Below are 17,999 nucleotides of genomic sequence, written 5' to 3'. Positions count from 1 at the left end.
CAAAGCTGTGCGGGTACCACTAGTTTATTAATAAAGCACTTTCAGTATATCTCATGATGATCTCTATGCAGATAATTGAGAGCTAACTGTATCACTAAAAATAACTGCATATTTCGCCTCACTGTGTGAGAAGTGACTTGAAACTTTTCAATCGAGTCAGATATGAATTTTCTATTAATTGAGTTATTCAATTATTAAACTATTTACAGTGTACAGTGTGTATTTAATGAAGCAGTACTTTAATCAACTGTTCAAATCAAATAAAAAGCTAAAATAATTAACTCCAAATTGTCTTGCTATGTTATGCAACTAAGACGTAACCTAACCGCAATTTATGCTCTCAGTGATAGTATTGATATTGTCGTAACAATATAAATTAATGTAGTATGTATTTTTAAAAAATGTTTACACACATTCTTTACATTTTGATAACAACAATATTTTCAATATTTAAGTTGTTTTGCAGTGTATATTTTTCAATTTTTCCTGAAACTATTTATTTTAACATAAGAAAACTTTTTCCGAACATTAATTTTGATGGAACCTTAAACTGAATTTATATCCAATTGATATTGATTATTGATAAAACCTAGCTCTGAAATCAAATCATGTTTTTTACAATTATAGGTTGTTCTTGATACGTCAGAAACTTCCCAGTGTTGGTCAAGGTATCAAAATTTCACTGGGAATTCCACTGTTCATCCAAATTTTTGTTCTGATCTCGTCTTAGATGCATTTCCTTATGTAAGTAGGTTCATTTTCATTGTACTTGATGTTATTGTATTGTTAGTTAATTATGAATGTGATATTATTTGACGAATAAAGTGGTTTTTGGAAGGGAAGATGCTTCATAGTGTATTTACCTTGAAACAACTCTTCAAAAAACGCTGTGAATTCAATTTAGAAATACATTTTGCTTTTATTGATTTTGAAAGGTATTTGACCGAATGAACCGGAGAAAGTAGTGGAAAATCATGAATTGTATGGAATGTCCCTCATCTTATTCAAAGAATCAAAAGCCTGCACAAAGAAACTGTCATTGCATCTGAGTTTTAAAATCTCAGATGAAATAATTAATCAAGTTGTGTGACAGGGATACAGTTTATCGCCACATCTGTTTAACAAATACATTGACTATGTCATCAGAATCTGGAAGAGTAAAATAGAAACAGGAGTAAGTCTCGGAAAACTTTTGTTCAATAATATACTATGTGCAGGCGACTTATGTTTATGTCAAGACAGTGGGTATAATTTGCTCCATGTATTTTTTTTTTTTTTAATCTAAAATTGAAAACAATTTTAACTTAAAGAGCTCAAGGGGCAAAATGAAGGAAATGGCTCTTGAAGATAAAAATTCTGTAAGAGCAAAGATCATTTTGGAGCAAACCAATTGAACTATTGTCATATTTTAGTTATTTAGCATGTGACATAACTTTTGACAATGACAAACAGAGCAAGCTATATAAGTTCCAATGCATCTGTGGAACTATTAGAAGAGCACTAAGAAATACAGTACAGTCTCAAAAACCCCCAAGTCTTTGAAGTTTGAGGTTGTGCTTAATTCGGGGTGTCAAAACTTTCAAGTTTTCCCTGTTTGCTCTTAAGAATGCAGTTTTTTTCTTCCTGGAACATCACTGTCAGTTTTAGTCACCCATCCATCCACCACTCTTTGTGCTCTTATATACTCAAAGACATTTAGCAGGTGGTTAGGGGTTGATTTGAAATGGATTAGTAAACTTGTTCCCAAGTCTTTTCTTTCTTAAGATTCAAAGTTCCCTAATTTTTATTATGTACAATGTGGTCCTTCTTTCTCTGCAAATACCAAGTTGGTCTGTCATTTTTTTCACATTCTGCTTGTTCCCTATTCTTATCGTTTTGGATATGCCATACTGAAGGAAGAGGTTTTGTGTTAAACTGTAAGTTGCTTCTTGCTGCCTGTGCTAGAAATAAATGGAAAAAATAAAATTTTTTATCTATTATAACTAAATTAAAAGCTATTAAAGGGTTAGTTGCAGCCGACACAATAAAAAGTGTTGCTTCTGATTTGGATGTTGGAGAAGTAACGCTCGGAGACTGGCGACTCAATCGGATTAAAATTGAGCAGTTTTATTCAGAGAAGTGCAATAGGATACCAGCAGAATAGATAAAAACAATGAGAGCATTTAACTTCTAAAAAACTGGTGGAAAACTCCCATAAGTGGTCCCATCCTTCAGGAAAAGGCTGTATTTTCAATCATGAATTTAAAGAAGAAGATTTCACAGCTGGTGTTGATTGGTTAGACTGGTGGAATATACATTATGGTCTATGTCAATTGAATAGTTGTGGCAAAAACTCTTGGCAGATAGGTCAGTAGTGCTAATGTTTCAAAACAAAATGGAAGAGATTGTATTTACTGAAAAAAATACTCCTGATACAATTGTGACAAAACTGGCTTGAATTTCAAAATGTTGCCTTCAAAATCGCTTGCTTCAAAAAATGAAAAATCAGCTCCAGGTCACAAAAAAAGGAGGGATAGACCATTGTATCATGCTCCAATGCATCTGTAACTCACAAAATGAAACTCACTTTTATTGACAAGTCTGAAAAGCCCAAAGTTTTAAAAAATGTCATCAAAAAAGCCTTACCTACCATACAAACCATACAAATTAAAGAAATGCTTGGATGAATCAAGTTTTAAAAATGTGTTTTTTTAATACCTTGTTCCAGGAACAAACAAAAAAAAAATGAAGCAAAAAAAACCTACCCTGCCAATGCTGTCTCCAGACAAAAATGAGCTACGGTGTGGTGAAATCCATCCTGTATTTTTTCCTCCTAATGTTACAAGTTTAGATCAAGGTTTCCTAGAGAAATTGAAGAAAAAATATGAAGGCTATGTACTGGAACATTTAGTTCATTGATGAAAGTGTTCAGAACGTTTTGAAGAGTGTCAACAGGAGCGACATTGTTTATTGGATTGCAGAGTCTTGGGAAGAAATTCAACCGACAAACAATAAATAAGTCCTGGGGTACATGCTAAACGTTTTCTAATTTTTCGGATAATCCTAGTTTTTAGTAATCCGAGTGTGTCATCCCCAATTACTTTAGATTTTCAAGACTCTACTGTACAAGAAAAGACACAAGATTCAATTTTTTTATGACAATTGCAGCACCAACTCTATTATATGGCAGTGAAACTTGGGCATTGAGAAAAATTATGAAAGACTAATTTAGTCTTCAAAGGTGAAATATTTAAGGAGTGTGAAACGATGTTCCTTAGTGGGTAAAATAAGAAGTGATAACATCAAGGAAGAAATGCATGTTGAACTGATGTTAAACATGATAATAAAGTATAAAAAAAGTGGAGAGAACATTTGGAATGAGTATGGACCACATATCAAGGGCTGCTTTGGAATATAAGCCGAAGGGTGGAAGAGGTAAGGGATGACTATGTAAAGGATGAAAAGAGGCAGAAACAAGGCTTATAGCTGTACAGTGCTGGCCAAATTATTAGACTAAAGAGGGGGTTTTTTTTTAACACTATTTTTACTAAAATACTATTTTACTGTTAAAGTACAGTACATACTGTACACTGATTATTACATTATTTTAGCATAGTTTAATGTTTGCAGGTGTCAGCACTGTCTGCTTTGTTTATGTTCTTTGTTTATCTACAACATAACCTCAACCCGCTTAAACAGTACACTACTTCTTTTTATTAGTGTGTTCTGTTATATTTAAAGTTAGTTTTAGGTAATTAGTGAGTGTATGTGAGTATATGTAATAGTGAGTATAAACAATTTTTTACCTCCTTTTTTAAAAAGTTAAGAAATGGTGTAAACCTTGTGAAAAATGTGCCAGAAAGACTTAAAATGCTCATCAAGAACAAGGGAATGCATACTAAATATTAGATAATTATTTCACTGTTCGTTAATGTGTCTATAGTTATGTAATCAATGAAGAATTTGCTTTTAAAACAGTTTTAGTCTAATAATTTTGCCAGCACTGTAAACTGTGTTAGATGATGTTAATCATTGAAGCTTTAGGTATTAAACTCAAAATAGGACTCTCTTGTGTAAGTCATACACAAATGCAAATAAAGGGGAGAATAGACACTGTACCACTCCCCAAAATCTCCTTTCTTTTATTTATTTTTTCTTTTAAAGTTTCATGTTTTTGCTTATGCAAAAGTTAATAACAGCAGAGTTGAACAATATGATCACAACTGGTGCATTTTCACTATAAAAATTAAGCCCCTTGACATCCATTCCTTTAAAATTCTCTCCTATTTCCTTTAAAATCAAAACTGTTTTAATTTATAACTTTCCCTGTTATCTTTCTCATCTGCTCACATTCTTTCATGTTTTCTTTTAATTATTTATGTGGTTTACATTTTTAATTATCATAAATAACTTCCAGTAGCATTTGTATCTCTTAGTAATTTTTTTTAATGTTAATTTCTCCAATGTTTAGAAACCATAAAGATTTAATCACTGCCAATATTGTTTTTTTTTTTTTTTTTTAACTTATGATCTTCTGCATTTTGTTTATTTTCTTCAATTTTTATAAGTGTGTCAAATTGTGTTCAATGTTTAGAAAGATCATAAATGGTTTCACATTTTGCTTTTCGAATGTTTTTTAATTCAGATATTCAGTTTTTTTTTTTTTTTTTTAATTTTATTTGTTGATTTTTTTTAACTAGTTCAAGTTCATGTTTGATGCTCATTAATTTCAAATATTTGTGCTTTTGCATTTTTAACTTAAATGGTAAAAATATTTTTAAAAAACTCTCAATTGTAAAAATAAAAAAACTGCAATTTAAAATTTTTAATTATAATTTTAAGAGTATAAATTCATAAAACCAAATGATGGACAAAAGATAGGCATCGTTTTTTTAGAACACTCGGAAATTGCTTATTATTCTATGCTCACTTGACTGTAGTTGATGTTCCTTTGATTTTTCTGATCACCACAACAACATGAATGACTACTTCGTTTTTTTTTTAAACATATATATATATATTTTAATAATACAGTAGGCAGCACTTAAATTTTATAACAATAGCCGAAAAGAATCCACCAAGCACAAAAGGATGATTTTATTCAAGGAAGAAGCATTTATTTAAACAACTGCAAATTAAAATTATAATGACTCAATTAAACACAGTTTAAAATCATTAATCAGCAGAATGGAATAGTTTTTTTTTTCCATTGATTAAAGCATCCGTCCGATGCTACAAAGTCTTTTTTGCCCATTTTAAAAACAAAGTTTTTTTTCTGCATTAACAGACCATTTACTCGCGCATTCTTTTCTCTGACATTCTGAAACCAATTTCAAAACATAGTCAACTTCGCTATCTTTTCCAGCAGTTTTGCTTGTTTGCATTTTTATTTAGCTTAACTTTGTTTTTAATCTCATCACGATTTTTTCTATTTGTAACTTGCAAAGTAATGGCTGAGAAATTTTTAGTTGTACTGCTTTGACTTATGATGGTTAAATTGTCAAAGTGTTTTAAATTTTTTCCGATACACTTAAATTGCTAAATCATAACTAAAATGTTTGACCGTTTAGAGTGAAGTTTTTAGTGAAACTGGACAGGGAGAAAAGTTCTTCCGTTTTACTGATAAGAAGGGAACTTATTTTCCCGGAAGCTACATGTCAGTGTTTGCCTTTGTATTTCTGTTGATTGAGAAACAAAAATAGGGAAAAAATTAAAAGTTTTTAAAAAAGTGATAACAATAAACAAGGCAACTAATCACAATATCCGACTTTTCACGCTAATATACCACTGTCCTGAAACCCTGTGATTCTGATAACATTAAGTGAATGATAACATTAACTGTGATCGCATTAAGTGGTGCCTACTGTATATTTTCATTTTAAACTGAGTGTTATGACAACTTTCAATAGAAAATAATTGATAATGATATTGAATGGCATCAATCCACTTACAAGAATTGTTTATGTTATAGAACATAACCTTTTGCATGATGCTTGTGATGCTGTCCTGTGCTGCTTTTCTCGTGCTGACTACAGTGCAGAAACTGCTCACATTGTTGCTTTCTTCATTTGTGTTCTGTGCTCTTATTCTCTTAACTCACGTTGAGCTGTTTGATCTGTTTGACCTTGTTCATAGGTATGTATTGTAACCTCTTAATGTTTTTAATTACACATGGATGAAAATTTTTTACTCTGGGCATATAATTGGAAAGAGACTAATCAATTGTAATTGAAATCATTTGCTCTAAATCAGCATTCAAATCAATTTTAACCTCTTGAACTAGAAAATTAAAAGAAATACTTAAAGTTACTCTGAATTGAAAATTCTTCCGCAGTAAAAATTATTCACCTTCTTGAGCCAAAAGAGAAATTTTGCGATGAAACTGTGCCAGACTGCCCCAAGCATGAAAAACCCCTCCAGTCGGTCTATTTTTTAATGATGTCAATTGGTTTTATCAATGTATATGTTGATTATATTGCGTACATCCTACTGACTTTCACCAATTAGGCTTAAAATGCATTTCAGTGATTATTCCGCTTGCTTCTTTTGGTCTTTATGAATTTCAAAATCATCTGACTGCATATGTTTAGGTATGTGAAATGTACTTATTTTTTATTTACAATATGTTTCCATTGCTTGGACTTAAATAATTTTATTTGTGCTATTATTTTATACCCTACTGTTATTTTAGAACTTGCAGGCTTGTTCTTTTGCCACGCTTGTTCAAAAATCCCAATCTAATTGAATCCTAGTCTGTTCAAATCAACTCTATTCATAAGAATTATCTGTAACTTATGGGAAAACTTAGTCATTTATTTATGAAGAATGTAGAGAATTAACCAAAGAAGGTGATTAAGAACATTTAGGATGGCGACTAAAACTAAAAATCAGTGAGCTCTATCCTAAAAATATTAGGTTTACATAAAATGTATGGGTGTTGCAAGTTATTCAAAATTTATAGAGGAAGGGGGGTTTTCCCCCATTTTTATAAGCATTTCTTAATATTGGCTATATGCTGTGATTCCTTAAATAATCTTGCCCATTTAATATTCATATTAACTTATTTTATTAATATGAAACCATAAGAAAGCTAAATAAGCTGATTTTATTTTTTCATTTTCACTTAAATTATTTCACTCTTTGTGTCCCTAGGACATCGTGAGGTCAACAATGTACCCCCTAGGGTGGTTCAAAAATACATGTAATAAACTAAGTTTCTCCTAGATAACATGACACCCCTCATAATTTTTAGTGGATAGCAATATACTGGAAGAATTTTAGCTTCCTATTTCAACTGAAAGAGGGTGCTCAACCCCCTCCCCCAAACTTCATAAGTATGTAGAGGGAGGTTGAAAAAATACATTGAACTAAAAAAGCAATGCTACATATTATAATTTACATGAGTAATATGCATGTGCATTTCAAAAGAAATTATATTTACAAAAAAGAAGCTGGGGAAATTAAAAGTTTCTAAATTTGTGACATTTTCTATGCTACGGCTAATGTTAAAATGAGAGGTCATTTAGCACCCTCTTAAAATTTGAGTTGGAAACTAAAATTTTTATAGCATAATAATATTAATAAGTCTTTAAAAAAAAGGGATGTCCTTAGCTTTAGCTGAAAATTAAAGTTTTTTTTGAACCACCCTAGTACCCCCCTCCCCTGTACTTTTTTGACCTTTGGGTGTATGAAATGCCTTTCAGTTATTTCAAATGTTCGTCTTCTAGTTTAAGAGAGAGTAATTACCAGATCTAAGTATTGACAATATGAACCCATTCAAAATTATAATGTTTAATAAGAAATAAGGGATACATGGATTTCTCAAAAGGAAGTTGTTTGAATTTTTAGTGATAAAAATGCACTTTAAATGATATTTTGTAATGTTTGGGGGCACTCCCCAGTCTATTTTTGAAAATTTGAGTTTAAAAATAATTTTGCTATCTCCAATTAGACTAAAGAAAAGTGAGTTCAAGAGAGGGTGGGGTACCCCCAAAAAAAATTTGAAATTCGAATTGGGTTCAGCTATAGTTATTTTGTGGTCCGCCTCTGAACATTTTTCTTCAGCTTTAGCCATCTAATGCTAAGAAGTTGAAAACTCCTGTTTTAGATGTTCAAACTATGTTTTAAAATTTTGTGAAAACTTAGCTTTACTTATGGTTTAACCAAAGAAAAATAATTTTTTTTAGTCCTGATGGAAGTGGCGTCCCATCAAAATATTCTCTAACCATTCTCCTGCTACTTTTTGTTGGGGCATTAGTCGCTCATGGCCATCAAGCTGAGGCTACTTCACGCCTGGACTTCTTGTGGAAACTGCAGGCACTGGAAGAAAAGGAAGACATGGAGCACCTGCAAGCTTACAACAGAAAACTTTTAGCCAACATATTGCCAGCTCATGTTGCCGAGTATTTTTTGCAAGGTGATCGAAAAAATGAGGTATTTGCTCTTGGGAAAAAAAAATAATAAATTGCATATTTTCCCCCATTTATCTGCAATATGGCTGTGTATGTGCTATCTTTCTTCGTACATGTTTTACACTTAGTGAAATTATTTGTTTAGAACTCGAAACTTTTTAGTGTTAAGAATTTAATTGACCAATAGAACTTTACAATTCATTTTCTGTGCAATGTGTAATATTTTATCACAGAAGTTTTGTATTTACTGTTCAGGCAATAAAATGTGACAACATTTTGTGTTTGTGTTATAGTCATTCAGGGTAACTTTTGAGCTACTATTTCTATTATTTTTCCTGCCCCACTCCTGTTTAAAACAGTTATGTTTCTTGGTACGATGCAAGAGAAAAAGTTCTGAAGTATTGTATAGTTACTCATCCAAATTTAAGAAATAATTACACTGGTAAACAAAGGTTTTGTTTCATGAAATATTTATAGTGCTTCTAGGGTAGTTTTTAACGCTGATTTCAAATACCTACTTAGATTTTCATCACTCAGGTTCTGTGTAATCATAGGTTTTAAGTTATTTATTTTTCCCATGTTTTCCTATAACACATGTAATGATAAAAAACTAATAGAGTGGTAAACAAAGACTTTGTTACATGAAATATTTAAGGTTTTTCTAGGGTAATTTTTGACGCTGAAATCAAATACTTCATCATAATTTTCCCATTGCCCAGTTTTTGTGTAATCATAGGTTTTATGTGAATTATTTTTCCTGGTGTTTTCCAATATAACGTAATGATAAAAACTCGGTAGTTAACAACTGGCTTGCTGGTACTGCAGTGTTAACATGGTAGTCAGTCTTTATGGCACCCCACTTTTGTGGTATACGCTACCTGAATTGAATAAGTTTCTGTGTTCTTAAATTTGAATGCAAACATAAAGAATTCATGGGTTTTACTGTAAGGAACATGATTTAGTATGCTGAAATAGTATTGACTCTGTAATGGATATGTTTGTATCTTAATATCAGAAATGAAACTTGGTATTAACTCTTTCGAAACTAGTTTGAAAACTATACTATTGCATGATTGAAACACATTGCCATTGGTATCACTAGCATATTCAATCGAAATCTATGAAACCTATGGAGATTTGTAAAGTTTTTTCAGCTAAAATTTAGTACAACACATATCATGGGACAATTATTTCTTCCCTAAAATTGTCCCATGATATGTGTTGTACTAAATTTTATCTGAAAAAGCTTACAAATCTCCATAGGTTTCATAGATTTCGATTGAATATGCTAGTGATACCCATGGCAACGTGTTTCAATCATGCAATAGTATAGTTTTTAAACTAATTTCGAAAGAGTTAATACCAAGTTTCATCTCTGGGGGATGATTAGAGAAGAAATAATTAAATTAAACGAATTTTATTAACTGCTAAATTTTATTAATACAATTCTTTTTTCCGCTATGCGGATGGGATAGGAATGGCAAGAATTTAAAAAAGAAAAAAAGACTGGACCTCTTATTCTACTGGCCTTTCATATTAAATTAGGTCTTTTTAAAAATCTTTGTCAAGACTTTGTAGCACTAGTGCTGAATTTGAATACTTAAAACCAGAATTTCTATGTATTATTAAAGTAAAGATAAAAAGTCGAATCTTTAGAGAGGCCCAAATTCTCCAAGTGAATAAATTCTTGCTGATTAATGCTAGACACTGAAGAGAAATGCTCCTGATGCCAAATAAAGAGTAGCTAAGTTTTTTATTATTGTTTTAATGTTAGTCATGCATGTGAATTTGCGCATTTCTTTCAAACTTCTGTCTAGTGTTACAAAAATTCTGTAGGTGATGGGGAAAAAAAACTGTTCGCATATTTGAATTCAGTGCATCATTTTGCATTTAGATCAGGTACTTTTCTCCATGTAACAGAAAAAAGTTGTTGTTTTTTTTTTGTAGACTAGTGTTATTAAAAGCGTTTAAAATTAATTATTATTCTGGCTCAAAGTTAACTTGACACTTTGGGCAGGGCTGCCACTGGCAACTGAAAAAGCCCCTATTTCTACTATTTTGAAGCAAAAATGACTATTTTTAGCCAAAATATGGCCAAAAAAACTGTTTTGCGATCAATTATAAAAAACGATGACTATTTTAGAGAAATTGTGACTAAAATAACTCCTTGTTTCCTGTTGGTGTAAAATTGTTTTTAAAAAAATGTTGAAAATTTGCTTATAAGTTTACCTCCTTTACGGAACAAAAAATCAGGAACGTTTCGAGGGGTTTATTTATTGAAAACAGTGGTTGGAAAAACTACATTTTTTTTGTAGCGAACTACAACTACAACTACTTTGTTACAAATGTAGTTAACTACAACTACAACTACTTTTTTCAAAATGTAGCAACTACAAACTACTTCTGAAATGTAGTCGCTACTTCGCTACTTTCCAAAAAATAAGTAAATACAAAGCATACACAATAGGTTGTCCCTCAAAAAATGAAAGACAATTTTTCAAATTGCATAAACTCTTGTATTTTTCCTCTTGTGTAAAAACAATCATGAAAATAAATTACTTTTAAATTAAAAAAAAAAACACCTTCAAAAAATACCCAGGAACTAAAAAGCAAAAAATCTTACATTCTATTTCCTACCCAAACATAGAAATGAAATTTATTTTAATTAAATGAAATTCCAGTACAAAAATCAACTGAACTAAACACCGAATTATAAAATAAATACTGATTTAAATTGCTATACGATGAATTATTTTAAATACCTAACTAGTTATATACGATCTCTTAATTTTTAATAACCTTTTGAAGTCGGGGCCGCCTATTAACAACTACATAACGCAACTGACAGCCCACCGAATCCTGAATTAAACACTAATTTAACTATACGCGAGATTAGTCTTTAAAACTAAACCTACTCAGTTACGTTATGTAGTAGTTTATAGGAGGCCCCGACTTCAAAAGGTTATTAAAAATTAAGAGATCGTATATAACTAGTTAGGTATTTAAAATAATTAATCGTATAGCAATTTAAATCTGTTTATTTTATAATTCGGTGTTTAGTTCAGTTGATTTTTGTACTGGAATTGTAAAATAAATTTCATTTCTATGTTTGGGTAGGAAATAGAATGTAAGTGTAATCAGTTATTTTTTGCTTTTTAGTTCCTGGGTATTTTTTTGAAGGCGTTTTTTTTTAAATTTATTTAAGAGTAATTTATTTTTTGCTTGTTAGTGGTGTAAATAACACCACTTTCGACGACTGTGTAGAAAGGCTTTTGCCAATGCGTAACTAATTACAAAAAAAATTGTCTTCTTCATTAGTTGTTCAACTTTATCAAAGTTTGCTTTAAACAAGCAAATGCACGAGTCACTAAAAAAAAATAAATAAACGAAATCGCTTTAAGTTTAAATTTGTAAAATTTTAGAATTGTAATATTGTAAATTGTAATTTATGTTTCACAATACGTGTCATGTAACTCGTGATAAAAGTAGCATGTTTCTTCACATGGCCCCACTATACATGAAGTTTAAAAATTCCACTAGAATGAATTTTATGTTTGCTTCAGAGAATCCTTAATTCAAAATTTTCATTAGCATTGCTCCTAATAATATATTTTTTTAGTACTTTCTTTAACTATAGGTAAAGAAAGTATATACCTTTGTTTTATGGCTTTTGTTTATCAATGGGTTTTATATTTAATCGTTTGTAAGGGAAATTGTATGAAATTTATTGTTTTACCCTTAACTTTTCCCTAAAGAACAAATAGGGTAAATCAAAGATTTGGAACCTAAGTTAGACCAACCCTAAACAAAACCACCACTAAACAAAAAAAAAAAAAAAAAAAAAGCATAAAAACTGGTTCACTAAGTGAGACGATATACAAAGTTAATAAAGTACAAATCGATTTAAATGTGAGTATGATATTTGAAGAGTTCCTTCAATTTCATCAAACCTGAACTTGATGACCAATAGACCGCCGAGGAAGTATACTGTTTCAAACAAAAAAAAAAAGAATTTTCCTTATCGGTACAGGCAGGGGTGTGCATAGAAATTTTGGAGCCCATCATAAATGACTTTTCCGGACCCCTCTCCATATTGTTAACCCTATTTTCACCTTTAGTTATAAAAATATTGGGCCCTCTTTAGGCTCGGGCCCGGGCCAACAGGTGTCCCTCCCCCCTCCCTGTGCATGCCCCTGAGTACAGGTGTCTTCGAGTATTTATGGAACATTGTACAAAGGAAAAACAAATCCGACGAGTTCAGAACCTCCTCCTTTTTTTTTTTTTTTTGAAGCCTGCTAATTAACATAGTCCCTAATTTCAAATTGAACTGGCGGCATCGTGAAATAGTAAATCTAGAATATTGGTCAAACTTTAGAAATCATACACAGTTATAATGTATATTATTAAAGAATATAAATTAAATCGTGGGGGAGGGGTGGTCTGTTTTCAACTCCTCCGCAATTGAACACTAAATATATTTAAAAACTGGAATATTAAATAAAGAACATTATATTTTAATGCCTAAATAAAGTTATTTATTAGTAAATAAAATATTAAGGTAATTGATTCAACTATTAAAGCAGCAAAATATATTTAATTTACTGCTTTGCTACGCAGTAATAAATACATTAGTAACACCTATTATAATAAATTAGCAGGCAGCGCAGCGTTACGAAAATTAATTATCCATGTGCCGCGAGAATTAAATATCGTTCAAGAGATAGCCAAAACCTTAGGTGTGAAAATACACCGATCACAGCAAAACCACGTGATCGTGACGTATGAAATTTAAAGTTTCTGGGATTTTTCCGGGACCCCTTATCAGATCCAGACCAAGTTACAATGAGACCATCTGGGAAGTATACTTTACCAAACAATTTTTTTTTTTTTTTTCAAATCGGTCCAGTAGTGTTGGAATAATTCGAAAACATACATAAAAAGCCGCAATACGAAATCATAACCTCCGTTTTTGAAGTCGGTGAAAAAGTTTCATATAATTTGCACAACAGCAACCCGTGTTGACTTGCACCTGAAAGTGTAAAACAGTACTTGAATGCTAGGCCAAATCGAAAAAAAAAAACTTTTTTAGAAACTCGAAATTTATGTTGATAAAACGTTGCCCCTGTACCCAACACCCCACATGTACCACAAGAACATTTATTCAAATTAAAAAACAGTTGGATATGCCAAACTTGACCTAAAATTCATAATTTTATTTAAAAAATTGTTTTTTTTTTCAGTTATCTTTCAAAAAATTACATATAAATTTAAATAGAATATCAAGTTCAAAAATTACTGGCGAACACATTTACAGATCAACAATTACAAACGAATAATAAAAAAATAATATATTTTAAATGAAAAATTTAACTTAACCTGAAAGAAATCCATATCTTTGAGTACTATGTGGGAGACTTAAAAATTGCAGGAAAACAAAAATATCTATTTAACGCTAATTCCCTACTTTTCTACTTTACTGTTTATATTTTTGAGCTTGATAATTTCGTAAAATCTTACATATCTGAAAATATGTATCAAAAACTTAATTTTTTGAAGAAAATTATAAATGTTAGGCCACGTGTGGGATATCTAAATGGTTTTTATTTTGAATAAATATTTTTCTGGTGGATATGTGGGGTATAGGAGTAACGCTTTATCAACAGAAATTTTGAGTTTCTAAGAAAAACATTTTATTTTAATTTGACCTAGTTACTACACAAGTGCTGGTTCACACTTTCAGACATAATCGGCACTTGTTGCCGCTGTTCAAATTATATGATTTTTTTTTTTTTTTTTTGACGTTAAAGGATAAAATATAAGAAAGTGTGCTACTTGAAAAATCAACTTTCGATGTTTTTGTGGGGCGGGACACCCTAATACACAAACACACCGTAAGAGGATTGAACAAAAAAAGATTGATAAATTAGCTCATCAGAAGACACTGAGAAAAATGACCGTTATCATACTCTCATACACTGTAATGCTCGCATTTATTATAAGTCCTCCAGAACAGTTCAATTTCATCCTTTTCTATAACAGTTTCAGTAGCTTCTTTTTATTTGGTGAATACTGTCAAAAATTTAAGCCTCGCTAAAATATTTTTGTTTTTCAATCTTCGGTCTGTTCATATAAAATTAACCAAATTTTCAACTCGCGAAATCACCGATATCTTCATTTTCACGAAAATAAGTGTTTTTTTCTATGTAAATATTGGTGAAATATAAAAATTACGACGGCAAACAAACTAAAGGCGTCGAACAGATAGCAGGTATGCCGTCAAAATGAAATACTTGAGGTTAGCTCGTATTTTTATTAGTCTTACTTCTCATTGCATCTGCTGATGTACTTGTGTAAAATTTGCGCCAATCAAATTCGTTTGAACATTGATTTTTTTTTTTTTCAGTTTATTTGAAAGTAGTTTCCAGAAATCGCTACAAACTACTATTTTTTTGTAGTTAACTACTCACTACACTACTTTTTTTAAAAAGTAGTGAGCTACACTACAAACTACTCAAAAATGTAGCTACTACAGTAGCGTCGCTACTTGTAGCGCGCTACTTCCAACCACTGATTGAAAAGGTATGAAAATGAAATGCAATAAACATATTCACAATCAGAAATGCATCGTGCAAAAAAGTTTCATTTTGATGATTTTTATTTTTGTAATGTGTTAGTTTTTGGGATTTATATTTTTTAAAAAGTTAGTTTCCACAACTACTGCTTTTATTCACTGTTATTTTCATTCTAAATGTATGTCAATAAAATTTTGCTTTCTAATTTTTTGTTATTACAGTTATTACAGCTCTTATTACAGTTAAGTGTTGAAACAGTGGAAGAAGATAAATCGTGCTTTTTGTAGACTTCAGATTTTTTAAGCCATCCTAACTCACAAAAAATCTTTACTTTTTTTTATGTGGATAAATTTTACAGTCAGACTTCCCAGGATGAAATTTGATGAGGGTACTTTATGGATATAACTCAAATAATGAGTGTGACACAAGTACCCTATCTTGTCTCTCCTTTGTCTCAAGTTCGCCTCGAGAGGTGCTTGCACATTTTCATTCCACAAAATTATTAAAAGGGTTGTCATCTCTTTTTTGTAGAATATATGACTCATCATTAACTTTCAGATGACTTTGGAATGTTACAGAAATTTTTTTAAGCAAATACTAGTTGAGCTGGAGAAGTGGCAGTCAAAAACAATTTTAAGAACTACAAAAATATTGCTCGCTATAACCGGAGTTTGCTCATTAAAAGCAAGTTATCATCCATAGACTTATTATTGTACCAGCCAAGCATTTCAGATTGCTTTGCTAAATCCGGGTTCTAGTTAAATCGGAGCTCGTTATAATAGAGTTCAACTGTAAATTGATTTCATCATCAGGAGCACTAATTTTTGCATGATTGCAAATATCCTGAATGCAGCATTTCTATTTCTTTTTGGACAGTTATTCTTTTACTGTTGTTTTTAACTTACGATCATACAATGAGAAATTATACCAGAAAGTGTTGGTATTTGTTTTTGTAGCATTCCTTTAAAAGGGTTGCATTGAAGTCTGTAAAATGTTTATTAAAAGTTTCTTTAATTCAAGGGTTGTGTAGGGAAAATTGTCATTTTTCCTTTGAATGGATGTAATAGTTTCTCAAGGATTTAAAGAATAAAAGTTAAGATTCCTAAACATGGTTGTTATTACAAGTATATTAATACTTTTTATTTAAAAAAAACTTATAACATGTGTTTGAGTGTTGATATTATTTTCCTCATTAATTAAGAGTGGTTTTTTTTTTTTCTACTTCCTATGCAACTAATAGTTCTAGCTGTATGTTTTCAAATTATCCTCAACATAACATCCTAATCAAATCCCAAGTTTTTCTTTTTTAACACTAGATTGAATATGTTATCCTTCATTTATTTATTTTATGTATATAATCGCTTACAAAGTGCAAATGGGATCCAGTAAACAAATGTTACCCCCTATACTTACAAACATAAAATCTTTAATATAATCAATGCAATTATTTCTACAATTGTTTTTAATTTGTATTCTTAATTTTAGGATTTGTACCATGAACAGTGTGAAAGTGTGTGTATTATGTTTGCATCAATTCCAAATTTCAGTGAATTTTACATGGAGCTTGAAGCCAACAATGAAGGAGTGGAATGCCTTAGATTATTAAATGAAATAATTGCTGATTTTGATGAAGTAAGATATTAAGTTATTTGTTCTTGAATATTTTTTATTTCATTTCAATTTATTGTATTACTAGCTGCATTGCCCGGCTTTGCTCGGTCTACCTTGAAAAAAAACTATTGCGTCAAGTGAAGTATCGTCAATAATCGGGATTCAAGGAAAGATAAAAAACCATCATGCAAAATTTTTTCGCCAAACAATGACGACAGATACTAAAATACTTTTAAGAAATTAAAATAAAATGAGAACTATGGATTTAAAAGGCATAACCATGGAAACGCAAAATAAAATAAGTTTAAGAATTCAGAATGAGAAAGATGGAAATAAACAATGGATTCAAAAAGCGTTACCGTGGAAACGCAAAATAAAATGGTGAAAAACTTGAATAGAGAACAGATTTCTGAACTTCATTTAATTTGCTTGTATTTTTTTTCCTAATGGAGATAGAGGGTTAAACTTTCAACCTTAGGTCGAGTTAGATCTGGAGTAAAAAAAGCAGCTCTTTCCAATGCTGTCAAAAAGAAAATTGTGGGACAATTCCTTCACTTTTTATTGATGGATTTAATGAAGAAAGTAGTGCCTAAGTTTCAGCTAAGTCTAAAAAAATTCGAGCTAAAAACGTATAAAACTCCCACTGCAATTAAGTTAGAGCATTGGAACAAATTGCGTAGAATGCGGAAAATTCTTCCCTTTCCAACGGTATATAATATTACTATTTGCGGGTAATTTTTCACCCCCATATTCAGGAATTTATGAAAATTGGGCCTAAATTAGAATAAAAAAGGAACTATTCATTGAATTGTTTTCGAACTGTTCTGCAAACCTTCTCAGGACTTAAAGGAACAAACTGAAAATTTCAGCAAAATCGGCCGGGTAGTTCTCGAGTTTTGTGAGTTCAAACACACACACTTTTTGGAGACTTAATTTTATACTATGTAGAGATTTGATCTTGATGAACATGAGGAAAGATTTCACCAAGAAATTAATTTCATGTATAGAAAATACTTATTACAATTGAAATATAATGGCGACTTTTGCTGGCTCATGAAAATGGAAACTTGCCCACAAGCATCAGAGAAATATTTTTAACTCTTTTTAATAAATGCTTTATTTTTTAAGTCATTAGTATTATCATGCATCTTCATGTATCTCTTACATTACTGTTTTTTTTTATTGCACGTAAAATACAGAAAGCTTTATTAGATTTTTTAATTATTGAGTACTAATCATGTTATAGAAAATTTAATGTCCTTTCTTTTTTTTTTTTAACAGTAAAATTTTTAAAAATCAAAAGTTTATATTTTTGAAGCAATGAATTATAATACAGTGGCCTACCTAATATGGCTGATACCCGGGGCGGAAATTTTGTATCACCCACCCCTTCCCCTACAAAATTCAAAAAAAAAAATAATAATAA

At 30.7% G+C, this 17,999-nt stretch overlaps 1 protein-coding gene across 1 annotated transcript in view; it reads left to right on the top strand.

Moving 5' to 3' along the window:
• Nucleotides 1–17,999, top strand: part of LOC129225790 (adenylate cyclase type 5-like) — a 57,226-nt gene that overhangs the window by 26,525 nt on the left and 12,702 nt on the right. Inside the window, exons 11-14 of the mRNA XM_054860300.1 lie at nt 628–744; nt 5,951–6,114; nt 8,166–8,412; nt 16,448–16,594. Of these exons, the coding sequence (XP_054716275.1) occupies nt 628–744; nt 5,951–6,114; nt 8,166–8,412; nt 16,448–16,594 (675 nt within the window). The remainder of the gene's footprint in view (nt 1–627; nt 745–5,950; nt 6,115–8,165; nt 8,413–16,447; nt 16,595–17,999) is intronic.

Source organism: Uloborus diversus, chromosome 7 (genome assembly GCF_026930045.1).
Source record: "Uloborus diversus isolate 005 chromosome 7, Udiv.v.3.1, whole genome shotgun sequence".
NCBI lineage: Eukaryota > Metazoa > Arthropoda > Arachnida > Araneae > Uloboridae > Uloborus > Uloborus diversus.
The sequence above is the reverse complement of the archived record's forward strand: the minus strand, read 5'-3'. Positions and strand labels throughout refer to the sequence as shown.